Below are 17,656 nucleotides of genomic sequence, written 5' to 3' on the forward strand. Positions count from 1 at the left end.
TAATGCTGGACATACAAGTGCTTGCCTGACTTATATTATCAAATTGTTCCTGACCTAAGGGTTGTTGTGATAAATGAGTGACAATATATTTTGAAATGAGCCTTGCACATGCAGACTGTTTTATTACATTGAGATCTGTCCTCTGAATAACCCCTTTAAGCTCTGTTGCTAAATAGCGTAACTATCTCAGGAACAGGTATTTGTTGGCTGGCTGCTAGGTGTGCCCCTGTGCTGGGTCTTGGAATACAGTTGTGAACAAGACAGTTCCTGCATCTGTGGAGCTCACATCTTAATGCAGTGAGTTAATGAATGAACCCATCACCTGTGACTGAAAATATCTTAAATTAAAAAAGCATTTCAAAATATTGGGAGGGAGGAGGAAGAGTAGAAGCAAGGAGGTTTTTTTTTTCTCCTTTTCAAAATGCTTAAAAAACCAAAAGGGGCATACAGATGCCTGACAGCTGCCTTCCTGTATCTTTGATCCTTCTATATTTCAATTGGTCCTGATAATTATAACCTGAATCGCCTCTTTCCTGACATTACTGAGAGGCAATTGCTTGATTTGCCTCCTGAAAATGAAAGCATTAAAATTCAATCAGGGGGCTGGCCAAGTGGCACAGTGGTTGGGTTCACATGCTCTGCTTTGGCAGCCTGGGGTTTGTGGGTTCAGATCCCAGGTGTGGACCTACGCACCACTCGTCAGGCCATGCTGTGGTGGCAATCCCACATGCAAAATAGAGGAAGATTGGCACAGATGTTAGCTCAGGGCCAATATTCCTCACCAAAAAAAAAAAAAGAACAATCAGAAGAGTTTGCAGATGTGTCCTTACATGCTTCCAGCTTTTCAGCTGCTCCTATATGAAGCATGAAGCCAAGAGCAGGAGCCTTCTTGAGCCAGAACACTAGACGTGGAGCTTAAAACTTATGCTTTAAATCCCAGTGTTAGCCGTCATTAGCTGGATGGTCTTGCTGATCTAGTTTTGGTACTGTACAAATTAGAGTTGCCCATCTTACTTCAAAAGGTTATAAAGTAGACTGAATTAGAAAATGCATATGAGCGTTCTTTGTACACTATAACACAGCTAGGAAATGTAGGGTGATGTTGTGGGTTTACCTTCGTTCATTGTTGGACGGACAATGATGGCTGACAAAAAGTATTTCAAGATTGAATCCTATCAATAGTGGCAGTTACATAAATTCTGGCACAATGGCACACAGTGGAACACTATACAACCATTAAAAGAACAGGGTAGCTCTCTATATGGTGACATAGAAATATGTCCACGATGTATTAGGAAAAAAAGTTAAAATGTTTATAATTCTAATTATGGATGCACAGGCGTAGGGAAATCACTTGGGGGACAATACACTAAACTGTTAGTAGTGGTTTTTCTGGGGACAGGACTTTGAGATACTTTCCCTTTGTAAGTTATACGCAGATTTCTCTCTGGTTCTTTAGATTGGTACAAAATCTAAGCAACTTAAGAGATATTCTATTCACAACTGGCAAAGTACACACACTACTGATTACCTAGCTCCTTTCTAGATGTTTCCCAGCTCTCAGGTCTGATTTAGGTTAATATTGCCTTGGAGGAGGAGTTGGGGCTAAGTTGGGGAGTTCGGAGGGTCTTGTGTTCCTTGGAAGAGACTTACATGCAACATTTACAAAATAAAAAGCAAAGCTGAGGCTGTTATGAGACCTGCAATCTATTCACAACCGTGCCTGTGCTGCAAGAAGGAAAAAGGTCAAAACAATGCTATTAGGTAATTTTAAGATACTTATTCCTTAAAGACTTGTTACCTAAAACCTCACATACTAATTTCTTAAGGATCACAATGTTAATACATTTAAATATAGTTTGGCAGAAAAGAAAAAGACAAGATGCCTTCAACCTCCTCACTTTTCCTTCTCACACGATGGACTTCATCGCCCTCCAAAAGTAGAGGGTAGGTGGGATTCAGTTGTCTGTCTCAAATTCAGAGTCATGTGTTGGCCTTCCTAATGATTGACAGGGCAACTTTGGTGAAAGCCAGCTGGCTGACACTTACGGCAAATTGGAATTGAGCAGATCTTTCTGGAGATGGAGCTGGGATCCATCGTGATGCAAGAGTCAGTTTAGAAAAAAATGCAACTTAGTGTAAATTTGAAAACTACTGGGGGACTTATCAAAGTGGTTCTTTGATCCCTCAACTGGTATATCATCTTAAATGTTCAATAATAGAACACCTGCCCACATCTCTCAGGATAACTGCCTTGCTTTCACCTGCCTTTTTCAGACCCAGCGCATTCACCTGCTACAAAGTCCAATCAATGTGCTGGTTCTGAAGTCAAGCACAATTAGAGCAGACACTTTTGCCCTGCTAGAACTTCTCTTCTCCCTAGAAATAGAAGGCTACTATTCTTTAGCAGTTTTTAGAGAATAACACCCCCCCCCCCCCCCCCGCTTTGGTTGTAATAGCAATACATGTTCATTGAAGGCAATTTGGAAAACATAGAAAAGCAGGAACAATAACCTACATAATATCCTCCACAACTCCTCCCTTCAAGGCAACCACTGCTATTTGGTCACCATTGATTGCTTCCCCTCCCCCAACACACAGATTAAGTCATATACATATACAGACTGTATTTTTTTTTTTTTTGAGGAAGATTAGCCCTGAGCTAACTACTGCCAATCCTCCTCTTTTTGCGGAGGAAGACTGGCCCTGAGCTAACATCCCTGCCCATCTTCTTCTACTTTATACGTGGGACGCCTACCACAGCATGGCTTTTGCCAAGTGGTGCCATGTCCGCACCCGGGATCTGAACCGGCAAACTCGGGCTGCCGAGAAGCAGAACGTGCGAACTTAACTGCTGCACCACCAGGCGGGCCCCCAGAATGTATTTTATGCTTAACACTATATTCTTAGGATTTTCCTGTGTAACTCAACTCTTCAAGAAAAATTCTTTTTTAAAAATATTTCTTCTAAGAATATACGTAATGCATTTTCTCTATAGAAAATTAGGAAAATACTGAAAATCAAAAGAAAAGAAAGTTCCCACATTCTCACCACCTAGAGATGGACACGAGTAACTTTTAGGAGCATATCTTCTCAATATTTTCTTTTCATCACATATGCATTTTCTTAAAAAAAAAGAATTGGATTCAAAGCATATATATTTTATGCTTTTTCCTCATACTATATCATAAACACTTTCCCAGATTAAATATTCTGCCTTTCTAATAGTCCATGACACACGGATTATCATTTACTTAACCGTTATTGTGATGTTGGACATTCAGATTATTTTTAATTATTCTATTATAAATAATCCGATGATAAGTATCATTACTTTGGAATCTTTCCTTAGGAGATCTCTAAATCCCAATTAATTAGTCAAAGGCTATGAATACTTTTGAAGCTCTTCACATTGCCAAAGCACTTTCAAGAAATGTAGAAATTGGGGCCAGCCCGCAGGTGTAGTGGTTTAAGTTTGTGTGCTCCACTTCACTTGTCGGGGGTTCATGGATTCAGTTCTACATACCACTTGTTAGCCATGCTGTGGTGGAAGCCCACATACAAAAATAGAGGAAGACTGGCACAGATGTTAGTTCAAGGTCAATCTTCCTCACCAAAAAAAAAAAAAAAAAAAAAAAGGAAAGAAATTTACCCTACCAGTGTGAGTGGTGGCCCCAAATTCTTGCTGGCATTAAAGTGCTTTTTTAATTTGATAGGTAAAAAAATATTTTTGATTACCAGTGGTGGTGTACTTATTCACTTGCACTTTCTTTTGTGAAAATTATTATTCCTAAGTCTGTTACCTATTACTTTTCAGGGTCTTCTTTTTCTTATACAAGGAAATTATACACATTGATGTTTGTTTTTAATTCTGTGCCATATGGTTGTAAATCACTGTAGTGCATCACCTAATTTGATTATTCCTGAGCTAACAACTGTTGCCAATCTTTTTTTTTTCCTCCCCAAATCCTCCCAGTACATAGTTGCATATTTCAGTTGTGGCTCCTTCCAGTTGTGGCATGTGGGACGCTGCCTCAGCATGGCCTGATGAGTGGAGCTGTGTCTGCACCCAGGATCCAAACCGGTGAAATCCTGGGTCGCTGAAGTGGAATGTGTGAACTTAACCACTCGGCCACGGGGCCAGCCCCTGCTCTGAGTCTTAAAAATGACTTTTTAAGCACCTAGAACAGTTTCTGGTATATACTACATGACTCAAGATGCAGTTGGTAGTTATTGTAAGCTATTGTTACATTCACAAAGTAGAAGCATTCACTTCTTAAACTCAGTCCTTTTCTCGTGAAAACATACTACTTACATTGTCTGGACTAGGACTAGTATTTCTCAAACTGTGGAGGAGAATTATAACCTAGACAAGCAGAGCGCATACAAACCCGTTCCTTTCTTGGCCTTACCACCAGCTGTGGTGCTTAGGCAAGTCACTGCCCTCTCAGAGCTTCAGACCCCTCACAACTTAGATGCCAGTGCTGGACCACTTCTGACATTCTGAACCTAGTCTTCTGGGAGTGTCAGGGCACCCCGGAGGCCAGTTCCACTCTAACAAGGCAGAGCTACCTAACGAGACCTTACGTTCTTCCACGTAAGAGGTCAGAATAAATCTTTTAGCAGAAGGTAGTTTTATCCCCTCATAGCAATAACATCCTGTATGAATCCCTTGTTCTGCTGCTCTCTAGCATCACTTGTCACCTTGGACAAGCTATTTAACCTCCAGAAGCCTGTCCACTCACCAGGAAAAAATAAGCTTTATGTAAGGAGGCAGCCAACAATGTTAAATTATCTCCCTGTCTCTATCATTTTTAACTTTTCTTATTACCGGTTTTCATCTGAATGCACCGGGGAATGAGACATTCTGCTCCTGTCTCTTGGCCAAGAATCACCTGATCCTGAAGGTCTTGTGAGAAAACATGGGGAGGAAGAGTCAACCACATACACCACAATGGCGGAGAAAGAGACAGAGCCGACTCTTTTGAGAATTTTAGAGTAAAAATGACACTCAAGTCTGAAATAATTAACATGAATTTACTATGAAGAATGACCAACTTTTTCCCCTCTCCTTTGAAGAGATAAATTGTGAGATATAAGTCAGAGCTAAGGAAATACCAACCATGAGGGCAGCTTAAGGCCAAACTGGGCTATACGAAGTCTCTTAAAAAAGTCACATATGCCTAGAGATAGCTGGGATGGAGAAGATACACTGTAGTGTTTCTACTAAAACTTATAATTCTTTTTTGTGGTTAAAATGGGGGTGGCTGAAAGGACCTTCGGTTTTTAAAGGAAGGTTACCATGTAACCTAAGATCTTACCGGTCTCCCTTACAACAAAATAAAAAAGTAAAAACATTAAGTAATAATATCCTTACCAATCCCCAACACCAAGAGGTTTGCCTGTCTATCTAAATATGCTAGAAACACACTAAAAATCATGTTCAGAAGTAACAAGAAAGTAGAAATGTAGGCATACACTTTTTCAAGTATACAATTTGTTTTTATTTACAATGCCCTATAAAAATGTAAATTTAGAAACTTTAATTTTTATTAATTAGAACCAAACAAAAAAGATAAAGCACAGAAAGGAAGAAATAATAATCAAGTATTCACTTGATCAGTTGTGAAGGGAAGGTAAGGAAGGCGCATGGTGGAAAGAGTCAGTAGGTAATGGCAGAGGGAAGCTAGGTAATGTCACTGGGGAACAGCTGGTGGAGCCTGGAGCTACAGAACAGGAAGAAAAGGAGATGGAGAACAAGGACAGCTGGTTATAATGGAGGATTTTACTGTTGTACAATACATGTATGTGCAAAATGTTTATTCCGTTTAAATATTATAACCTGTCCCCCCCACTACATTCGAAAAGGTGAGAACAGTAAAGAGAGTGTCAGGACAGTCATGTAAAATTAATCCAGATTTAATTTTCTTGAGGGCTATAATCACCAGGGATCCAAACCCCGTATCCTGCTTGAATGCTGAATGGGAGAAGGATAAGTGAAAAGGATCACGGTGGGCCGTCCCTGCTAGGATTCAAACCCAGGTCCCAGGCTGCCTGGGAATGGGACTTGGGTCAGAGGAAGTAGCAAGGACAGCAGTTCTGCCCATGGTGTGGAGCAGACTGAAGAGCCAAGCAAACCAAACTTAGCTTCCATGGTTACATTTGGAGGTTTCTACCCAGGACACCAAACGAAAAGAGGGGAGAGAAGGAAAAGCATGGCTTACTGAAGTAGTCTCAGGAAGACAGAGCGAGTGTGCAAAGGCTACACTGTGGAAGCAGGCTCTAAGTTAGGATCGTCTTGAACAATCTTCCATGCACTTGAGGGGAAGGCTCAAGTACACTCTGGCTGTAGCACAGGAATAGTTTTAACTGTGTGCTGTTTCCATTGAGGACAGAAACAAAGGAAATATGGGGAGGAGAGAAAGGACTTCTCAGCCTAGAGTTGGGCATCAGCCAATTAAGAGTTCTGATTTTATTAAATGTGCTGCATACCCTCTATTTATATTAAAATAAGTCGAACCCACCAAGTTAATTACAAGATGGACTAGAAACAGATTAAAAATACATCAGCTGGTTTGTGTTTAGAGGAAGGATGTGTCAACTAAATACTTCTCAATCTAAAACTCATTCTTTACGGATCCTCTGGAGACCACATCAACATATGTAGAGGGGTGTGTGTGCAGGCATACATGTATATTCGTTTCTACTTAATTGGCTCTCCTATAGTCATATTAATATGGGGCAATGAAAAAAGACTTCAATAGGATGAGGGAAGGAATCCTTTGGCAGACTACAATCTACTCTGAACTGGAATAGTGGTGGTGGGATAAAGGGAGAGATTATATTTGTGTCTCTAGGGCAAAGAAAATGCAAAATTGAGAATTGAGTAAAAGTAGGACATGCAGAATTGTAACACAGAAGGTAAGAAGAAACCAGCAGAAGTATCACCCAGCCAAATTTCACAGAGCAGTGGGGAAATACCTGGCATTTAGAGACAACCCCTGTGAACAGGAATCGGTCCCACAAAATGCTTTGGGGAATAAGCTACCTTCCCTCCCTCATTAAAAACACTCCATTGGTGATGGCAGCAGTGCAGGTGGCAGCCAAAAGTAGGTACAGGACACAATTGGAGATCTTTTATCGTATCCCCTGAACTAGCCTATGGGTATAAAGAAAGAGAGAAAGGAAACTTGTTTGTATAAATGAGTTAAAACAGAAAGCAATCTTTTGCATTAAAGTTACATTCTTGTAAGAATTCTCAGAACAAAACAATTACGATATGTCTACCCTTAGCATTTAGTCAACAATGAGGGCGCCACAGCAACCAGGACAGTGTTTTATATCTGGTAGATACTCATATATTTGATAGAAGTCTCTAATTTTTCCCACCAAAAACAGTTTTAAGCCCCCCGACCTCTTCCTCATAACTTGTAAAGTGCCAACTTCAGTGAGATGTGGAACTCTCCTGTTTTAAACTTACTGCAGTTTTGTCTCCAGCAAGTTCAGTTTCTGTCGGTCAACATAGCGAGAAAAGAGGGATACTAGGTTTGTGGGTATAGAGAGTGGCTTGGCCAGGGCTGCCTGGGGGATGCGCAGAAGTTCTTGGGTTGCTGTGAACATCACCTCCGTCCTGACAGGGAAAACCAATAATAACAATATAAGGAAAGAATGAAAAGATTACCTAAAAGAACTTAAAATAAAAGAAGAAACACAGCCGAGACTGACCACTGGTTGTTTTGCGTTGATTCTGCAGCAGGGTCTGAACTCTGTAGGTCTTCCCCACGGCTCAGGACGACGAGGAGCAGTGACAGGCCAAACTACGAGAGGAGACAGAGGGAAGCAACTCAACACTGCACAGAATCCTCCTCCCCCACCGCTGAGGGGTCCCAGTGTTAGACGGGGAGCGGCACCAAATCAGAATGACCCCACTGCTGTGCTCTTCTGTGAAACTGAGCAAAGATGAAACCACCACGAGCTGGGAGGCTGTGCCTTTCTCCTGGCACAGCAGCAACAAGCATAATCAATGGCAACGGAAAGTGCCAGCGCCCAACAGTCCTCTCTGATCTCCACTCTACCCTGAGATGAAAAGCTAATTTTTCCCTGCCTTAGATAATGTGGGATTTAGCTTTTGTCCTATTTACTTAGAACAGAAATGGATTAGAAAGGGAAGTTAAATGTAGATAAATTTTGATACAGAAAATTAAAGTTCATGGAGAAAATAAAACACATTAAACAGAGTAAGATACTTTGAATTAAGAAAAAAGGTCTTAAGACCTGTGGGAAAATGTACAAAGAAAGGTAACTGGAATGATCAGGGTATGAAGAGAAAATTTCCTTAACAAAGGATACACCTATCTGGAAATAGGCTGAGAGAGGATGTTAATAAGAGTCTACAAAATAAAAAGAAAGGATAAACAGATATATTCACCATATCTAGGATTATACATCTTTTAGCAATTGAAATACGTAAAGATTTGTCTTATTAGATTTGTTTTATGCAGTGGGTAGTAAAAGCAGAAAACATGTAGTCTAAAGGGGCACAGAAAGCAAATACAAATAAGGATAAAAAGCACTCAGTTAAATGTATGAATCATAGCTTTAAAAGACCCTAAAGGGAAGCTGAGGATAGTTTGGGATTCCCTGAGACTCCTTTCTCCCTCTATTATATCACATGGCCCTTCATGAGTGCCCACTATGTACCAAGCATTATGCTGAACCATCCACAGCTGTTCTCTCATCTGAGCAACAGGACAACTCGGAAGCCTACACCATCACCTCCACTTACATAGCAGCAAACTGCTCAGCAAAGTGAAGTAATCTGTTCAGGGTCACAAACCTAGAAAGCAGCAGGCAAGGAGTGGACACCGGCTCTCTCTGGAAGCTCATGTTCTTTTTTCTATAGTACATTTCCCCTGAGTCTCTGGATCTTTAACCTGATGTAAATGAAATATGAAATGGGATGTTCTACTGTTTATAGTCTTACGACAGAGACCACTAATTACCTATCTAATATGCTTTCCTTTGCATATTAGCATTCTGATTTTATTTGTGGTGACAATGGCGTGAACTAAAGGATGTGTTCCAGCCTTCCCTGAAGTTAGGTGTGACGTAGACCTGGCCATGGAGATGAAGTAGAAGCTGCTGGTTAGAACTCCTGGAAAAGGTTCAAATAAGGAAGACAGACAGCTGATCCGCAACTTTTGGCCCTCTTCGTGCACCTCTCTTCCTGATGCAAAGTGGAGCCTTGAATTCCACAACCATCATGGACCCTGAGAGGTCATGAGAATGGCAGCCACTGGTAAGGACGGCAGAGAAGGCAGAATGAGGAGCCTGCATCCCTGACGACACTGTGGAGCCACTGTACCAGATTTATTCCATATGAGATACATAAAATTCTACTTTGTGGAAACCACTGTTATTTCTAGCTTGCTACCAGGAGCTTTATGTAACCCCTGAATGAAAGAAGCCTTTTTTTTTTTTACAAGTTCCCACAGCCACAGCAGCCATTATTTTTATCTAAAATGCAAGTTTAGGAGCCTTGCAAAGCTCAGGGACAAGCCCACCTTGTTCTGGAGCACAGCAGTGAGGTGGGGATTAGAGGGTGCTGGTGCAGCTGCGCTCTGAGGTAGGTTCATCAGCTGTTGCAGAAGGCTGGTGACAGTCACTGATGGAAGATGATAGACGAGGAGAGAGAAGGGACTCAGTAAGCATGGCAGCACCTACAAAAAATAAACAAAAGCATTACATTCTGGCAATTGCTACGTCAGTCACCCTCCATCAGTGGGTATGGACGGAAGGATGCTCAGCTGTATACTCAACTGCCTGAGGCAAGATTTAACAAAAAAGGGTGGACAAGTCCAGAAGGTACTATGAGAGTCTTAACAACAGATTTAAGGTATCTACCGAGAACTTTTTCAACTTAATTTGCATGGGAAACATCATGACTTGTGTGAACCATGGGTGTAAAAGCACTTCTCAAATACAGAGCAAGAGTCATGATAAAACATCAGTATTTTAATTCATTCCACCAATATTTAAATGCCTACAATGTGCCAGACACAGTGGGCTAAAAACAAATATAAACAGGACACAGAGCCCCAGGGATCTGAGGCACACTGGGGAAGACGTGAGTAAACTGGCAATTTCAATATACTGTGAGAAACACTCTAAGACAGGTAAATTCTGAGTGCTCCAGAATTACCGAGAAGTATTTTCAGACTTACTTGTATCTTGTTTTATTTTTATAAAAGCTCAGTGAGGGAATGGAGAAATGATAACCCAATTTTTATGGATTACTAGAGAAGCTCGGTTCAGAGTTACAACGCTCTAGCAGCTAGAACCAGAATCCAAGCCTGCTGAATTGTAGCCTGCCGGTCAACTCTTTCCTTTTGGCCATAGGGCCTAGACTGGGAAGTTAAAACACAGAGCTGCCAATGTAACTGGGTCTTACCAGATGAGAGGAAAGCACGAGTGCTTCCAGGCACTCAGTGCCCACGGGTGAAAAGTGAGGGCTGGTTTTACTTGAAATCGCATCTGAGGAGGAGAGTAGACTACTTTTTGTGATCTATTTCTCTAAATAAACAAAGCTCTAAAAATTAAAGCATTTTAAAACATATACCAAAGTACAAAGAACAGTGCAATGAAGTCCATGCACTCATCACCTAACGTCAACAATTAAATCATCAATATTTTGCCAGTCTTATTAAATCTTTGTCTCTCCTATATTCTATCATTTCATTCATAAATACTTCAGTTTGTATCTCTAACAAAATCTCTCACATTACTGCATCTAGCAAAATTAACAGTAATTCCTTAGTATCATCTAATGTCTACTTCAAATTCAAATTTCTCCAATTGTCTCACAAATGTCTTTTAGCAGCTGATTTATTCTAATCATGATTCAAACAAGATCCACACATTGCATTTGGCTGGTAAGGCTTAATCTGTTAATAGGTCCTTTGTCACTGCTCATCTCCTTTTCTCATGCCATTTGTTGAAGAAACTGGGTCATTTGTCCCATTGTTTGGATCTGGCTAATTGTACCTCTGTGGTGTGACTTAACAGGCTGCACTATCCTCTGTTTTTTCCATAAAAACTGATAGTTAGAATTTGATGTTTGATTAGATTCCAGTTCAATGGGGCAGGGTGGGGGAGGGGAACAAGAAAACGTCAAGGATAGAGCTGTGTGCTTTCGATGTATCGCGTCAAGCAGCACAGAGAGTCTGGTTGTTGTCCCCTTCTTAGTGAGGTTAAAAGTGATCAGTGGGTTCAGGCGTCGTCAGCCTGCTCCAACCATTAAGTTCCCCCATCCACCTTATACCTAATGCTTTTAGCACCAGTAATGAGTGCTGTCCAGACTGACTCACTGATTGCTTTTCCATTAGGGATTGTAAAGTTGTGATTTTTCTAATTTTATCATTTCTTTTACATTTATTAGCTGAAATTCTTCTATGATGAATTTTCTATTATCAACTCTCTGGTTACCATGACATTTGGTTGTAATGGAAAGGCAGAATAAATGCTTGATTCTTTCCATTATTTACTAATTTCCAGAATAATGAGTTGATAGCCTAGCAATCTCTGAAGGTGATTAATGTATTTTTTGGTATCATTATGAACTCATTAAATATATTTGATACATTTTAATCCACTGTGTAATTTTTCTTTCTGATACAAATTATCCTATTTTTGACCAAAAGGAGCCCTTCAAGTTGATTTGTACATCTTTTACACAGGACCCTAGTAATCTTTCAGACTCCTTGCCTTCTGGCACAAGATATTCCAGGATTATCACATATGTTTTATGCCTCAGACTTGGAATCAGCTATTACTTCAAGGCAATGGTAAGTAGAGATGTGGTCTATTACTCTTTAATGCATATAGGTAAAAACGCAGCCTCTATATATAACCAAGTTTTCCTCACTACTAGGGAAGTTCCACTAAGGCAGGCATCTTCGAATTCCTAGCTCCTAGCACCTATATCCAGGACCTAAAAGAGTGCCTGGTACAAAAGAGTCCCATAAATATTTGCTGAATGAGTAAGCTCTCCCAAACTTATTTCCACTGGTGAGTTCCTCTGAGACTGTGATGAGTGAGTGCCTGCCTCATTACCTACAACAATTTATATGCTGTAAAATAGCTGTTAAGTCTTGTCTTCTACTTTCTAGGATGACATCAGCTCTTTAAGCTTTCCTTCAACCCATTTTTCATTCTTGAAATGAATGAATACTTTAAAGTACACTTTAAAAAGTGTACTTGTCTCACCCCACTTCACTTTTTCCAATGATGAGACCTAAACTTCACATTCATTTCTTCTGCAGACACTAAAATTTTAAGAAGGAATTTTTTCAACTCATTATTTCAGAAGGAACAATTTCCAACTCTTTCGTGTCATATTACTTTAATTTCAGCATGACTTGTTTTCTGGGAACTATTATCAGATGGTTATTATTCAACTTGTAGTCTACTATATCAGGTTCACTCTCATGAATTCTTTTTTTTTTTGAGGAAGATTAGCCCTGAGCTAACATCTTCCGCCAATCCTCCTCTTTTTGCTGAGGAAGACTGGCCCTGAGCTGACATCTATGCCCAGCTTTCTCTACTTTATATGTGGGATACCTACCATAACATGGCTGCTGAGCGGTGCCATGTCTGCACCCAGGAGCTGAACTGGCGAACCGCGGGCTGCGGAAGCGGAACGTGTGCACTTAACCACTGAGCCACTGGGCTGGCCCCACTCTCATGAATTCTATTATCTGATTCTCACACTTAAAAATACTGGTCATTTGTTCTAGCCTTATCAATTTCTTGCTTTCAACTTCTAAGACTATTCTAAATTCTGCTAATCTTTCAAGCATTTTTTTGACAGGGATAAGCGGAGAGTAACTCTTACCAAGAGTTAATTTGTAAACTTGATAATCATGTTTCAAATTCTAGCCTTGTTTAGATGATGGTAAAAGTTATTTAAAAGCACTGGCCCAGTTCCTGTGGGACACCATTCAACTAAGTCTACAGGCAAATGTTAAGTTACTGTTAACAACCCAATTAGTGATACTTTATATCCAGTAAAGTAGACAAGACCATAAATTTGCAAACCTCACTGAGCATCAGATTCAGGTGGGGACATTGTTACAGATTTCTGATCTTTCCTCTGTAAATTCTGATTCAGCATGTTTGGGGTAGGGCTGAATTATCTGCTTCCCAAGTAATTCTGATACAGAACACAGCTTCACAATTATGTCAAATAAGATGAAAATACTGCTTTTCTCATGTTTGGGAACATGGTCTGTTGTACCAAAAATGGGATTAAAAATATAGGCCCGAAGTAGTTAGAGTTTTGCTTTAAATAATCAAGTCATACTGCCAAGGGGTAGACAAAACAACACAGAAGGGAAGAGGGGAGGAAAAGAAATTCGGATTCTAGACTTTTCTCAACTATGAAGACCCAAAGGAGAGCCGTCCCACATGGTGGATCACCTCATCTTGTGCATCCTTCTTGATGAGGAAAGGGAGGCTCCTAGCTGTTGTCATGAGAATGTCAGCTGCTTGCTCTGTGGAGAGGAAAGGAAGAATGCGGGCAACCATTCTCTTCCCTTTTCGGATACACATGATCTGTACAAAGTGGTCATCACTTGGCCTGCAGGGGAAGAAAAATGCTAACTTCAGTCAGCAAGAACAATGTAAAAAATCCTTTTTTTCCTGCTTACGTGTTACTGAATGAATATACTGCATTCATTTTCACTCTACAATTATCTGTACTACAAAATAGTGAGAATTACTTCTCCAACTCTCAACCAAATAACAAAAAGTAATTTTTCAAGTTTCACAAATGTAGAAAACCATCATTTCACAAATTTTGCATTAAAAAAACCTGGTCAAACTCTATACATTAACTTCCTTTATTAACTTTTAAGTAACTACACAAATAACATGGTTAATACAGCAAAGTTTGAAAATACATATAAGCAAAAAGAAAAACATTAATAATCTCAGAGTTAATTGTATTAGTGTTAATGTTTTGAAGAACCCTTTTGCTGTATATTATATATTTTTTCTTTCATAAAACAAAACAGCCATGAAGAATTTATATGGCTTTGTTACTTGACTTTTTTCATTCAATAACTTCTTGTGAACACTTTTCCATGTCAAGATACTTCAACTATATACAGTTTATTGGCTGCATAACTTTCCAATCTATGGATAAACCCACATTTGATTCAACCAGTTGCCTGTCAGCCCAACTCCAGAAAAGGTGTGTTGAAGGTGCTTACTCTTATGCTCTGTTTTGTGTATGTCCTGACTTAGAAGAACTGATTCCCTTGAATGGGGAGAGAGAGTTACTAAGGGATAGAGTCCTCTTCCATTCATCAAATAAATATTTGGGATTTATAGAACATTTACCATTAGCAAGATTCTGTTCCAGATAGTGGGTGGGAAACAGAGAGAGGGAAATACAGAGTAGAAGATATATTAAGCAGCTTAGCCTCCAGTGGAAGACTGCTTTCCATAGTGAGTATTCTACAGAAATTCCAAGGAAGTATAAATGTTTATACTTTCCATCTTACTAGGAAAGAGACTACATAAAGATTACAATGTTGAACTCGCTGGTAAGCACAAACAGGTACACTCCATGAGCTCAAAAAGAGAAACCAAATAATATTCCCACTGTATCTCCAGCACCTAGCCCACTGCCTACTAGAGACTGAACAGGCATTTGCTGAATAAATGAATTTAGGATAATGAGGTTTTTTCCTTGGCTGAGAAGGATTACGAAACGTTTTATATAAAATGACATTTGGGTTAGGACAGAAGCATAGACTCTGAGCTTGCTGAGATGGTAAGCAAGGGTATCCAAAACACAGAGTTGTGTAAACCTCAGTTTAGCAGAGGGAAGCCTGCTAGTCTCATGTTTTCCTCAAAATGCATAATTCTTACCTCTCTTGACCGGGCAATTTCCCCCTTAAGTTGTCATACATGCTGCAAATTTTGTGTTTTCTTTCTTCCATCAGGGCTGGTCGCTCTTCTTCTAGACTTAGGAGATACCGCCTTTCATAATCCTCCACATCCAGGAGTAAACTATAGGTCTAAGGGAGACACAGAGCAGGCCCCATCATGCTAGGTCAGGATCAGAGCATCAGACAAACGACCTCACAGTTCAGGACTACCAGAGAAAGGCAAAACAGTGAAAACTCACTGTAATAAGAACGAGGGGGGGAAAAGTTGCTCTTTTAAATCCAGAAAAACACCGTGAAATTACTTAAAAAATTCTTCAAACACCATTCTCTGACCCTCTTTGACCTCTAATCCAGAAGGCAATGATGGTGAAATGAGTACACACTTCTCAAATTTTCCAGCAGCAACAATAGCACTGTAATATAATGTGCCACTGCTCCAAATGATGCCTGATATTTATAAAAATGGTAATAGTTAATTTTACCACTGGGCGCCAGGCACTGTTCTAAGCACCTTGTATCATTCACTGAATGCTTGCCACAGCCCAGTGGGAAGGACACTATTATCACCTCCATTTTTACAGATGAAGAAATTGAGGACAGCACAGAAGGGATCAATAACTGGCTTCAAGTCGCAGACTCAGTTAGAAATGGAAAAGGCCTGGTTCCAGAGTCTGTGCTCCTAATCACTACACTCTGGGGCCTTGCAAGATGGTATTTATGCTTTACAAATTAATTGCCTATATGATATCTCATTTTTCTTAGCACCCAGCAGAGCGCCTAGCACCCAGGGAGTGCCCAATAAATATATGTGAACAGATTCACTGCATAGGCAGAATAATGTAACTTTTATTCTTATTCTCTTAGAAAGGTAACCTGCCCGCAAACACTCGGCTGTTAACTGAAAAAGCTCAGACAAAAACCTGGAACTTCTAACTGTAATTGCAGTATTCTTTCCATGAGGTCATAGGTGAGGTACCACATTCCTTTCTAGTATGCTCTCATGCACAAGAGGCACTTGACAAGAATATATTCATTAACTAAAAAATCACAGAACACTGATTGATTGCTTATTTTTCCACTTCTTGGGTACACACATATTTGACAGTTCCTTATTTGAAACTATAGCAACAAATTCTAAAACTTACTTTCTCAATTATGACAAGGGTTTTTCGTCTCTTGTCCCGAACCTGTTTTTCCTTTGTCTCCTAAAAAAAGAGACAAGACTATTCAAGTGAACTCTTTACTTCTGTTAAAAATAATTTACTAAGTGTGCATATGTAGTTGCATCGTGACAAATACTTGGAGATGAGAATCTTGACTCTCTGAAAGTTAATAATCTAAAACAATACTAATGTAGACGAAGGTCACAGAATTGATTTAATCAACCCACACACAAACAACTAAACTGAACTCATAGATGGGCACAAGGTAATTGCAGAATACAGTACAAGATGAAGTTGGCAAAGGAAGATCTTAAAATACATAGAAAATGGCAATCTCCAAAACTGGAGTAAACAGCTGATGCTTTTTGCAGCCAGAGTTACCCAGTGCAAAGACTCCTGTCACCCCAGGTCCTGCGTGGCTGCCTTAGAGGCAAAAGTGTTAATATCTCAGCATATCTGCAGAAAACCAGAATGCCATGACACGCCAGCTGGGAGGCTCCAGATTAGACTACGAACAACTCCATCACACCTGATTCCATTCCATGGTGACCCCAAGAGCAGTAGTGATGACCCAGACGTTCTTAAACACACAGTTTTGTTGACACTTACATCATCTTCACTCCGAGATGTCACAACAGCATCAATCATTTTTCGGGGATTATTCACACTGGAGACAGTCAGCTTTCCCAAAGAGCCCTCAAACTGCACTGCAAGGCCAGAAAGTTTCCAATAAATAAAAACTCAGCAAGGCAGGGAGGCAGCTTTCAAAGAAGATCTTTACATTCTCTATTCTTTACTCACAGTCTAACAACTTACTATAAAAATCTATGTATTATCTAAAGCAATCTCTAAATCTATGCTTTCCCATTTTTTGTTGTTACAAGAATAATCAAATAAAAAAATCTGAAGTATTTTCCTCTTATCTATTGTAGGGATACTAGAAATTACAACAGGTTTTAAAAAGTTACGGAGGAGGCTGCCCCGTGGCCAAGTGGTTAAGTTCATGTGCTCCGCTTCAGTGGCCCAGGGTTCACCAGTTCAGATCCTGGGCATGGACCTAGCACAGCTCATCGAGCCATGCTGTGGTGGTGTCCCACACAGAAGAATTAGACTGACTTCACAATTAGGACATATAACTATGCACTGGGGCTTTGGGGAGAGCAAAAAAGAGGAAGATTGGCAACAGCAGTTAGCTCAGGGCCAATCTTTAGAAAAGGATCTAAAAGGTCATCTGTCAAACCATTCACTTCATGCCTGAATAAAGTCTGACCTCTGCATTTATTAAGGACAATGGTACTTTATCAGTTTCAAACATCTCTATCCAATTATCTTAAAGTTATTTATGTCTTATCCTATCAGCAGCATGTCAAGCTTCTCTTCTTATGGGCCTGGGGTTAAGGACCTTACCTGGCTTATAGGTGTGCTCCAGTTTGGCCACCTGAGGGGTAATGAGCTTGGTGCGCTCCTTTTTAGGGCCATCACCTTGCACTTCTTCAGCAGCTGACAGTTTCTCCAGTTTTTCAAAGTAATTCTACCACA

The 17,656-nt window shown here is 40.1% G+C and overlaps 1 protein-coding gene across 3 annotated transcripts in view; it reads right to left on the reverse strand.

Moving 5' to 3' along the window:
• Positions 1-5,480: 5,480 nt before the first annotated feature.
• The window catches only part of PATL1 (PAT1 homolog 1, processing body mRNA decay factor), a 28,956-nt gene continuing 16,780 nt past the window's right edge, over positions 5,481-17,656 (reverse strand). For all 3 annotated transcript variants that reach the window (XM_001498390.7, XM_070228747.1, XM_014729585.3), the window contains exons 11-19: positions 17,525-17,648; positions 16,727-16,824; positions 16,100-16,159; positions 14,935-15,083; positions 13,477-13,636; positions 9,564-9,719; positions 7,726-7,817; positions 7,481-7,630; positions 5,481-7,159 (exon numbers count right to left, since the gene is read on the reverse strand). In XM_001498390.7, the coding sequence (XP_001498440.1) occupies positions 7,138-7,159; positions 7,481-7,630; positions 7,726-7,817; positions 9,564-9,719; positions 13,477-13,636; positions 14,935-15,083; positions 16,100-16,159; positions 16,727-16,824; positions 17,525-17,648 (1,011 nt within the window). In that variant the 3' untranslated portion in view covers positions 5,481-7,137. The remainder of the gene's footprint in view (positions 7,160-7,480; positions 7,631-7,725; positions 7,818-9,563; positions 9,720-13,476; positions 13,637-14,934; positions 15,084-16,099; positions 16,160-16,726; positions 16,825-17,524; positions 17,649-17,656) is intronic.

The sequence above is a fragment of the Equus caballus genome, chromosome 12 (assembly GCF_041296265.1).
Source record: "Equus caballus isolate H_3958 breed thoroughbred chromosome 12, TB-T2T, whole genome shotgun sequence".
NCBI lineage: Eukaryota > Metazoa > Chordata > Mammalia > Perissodactyla > Equidae > Equus > Equus caballus.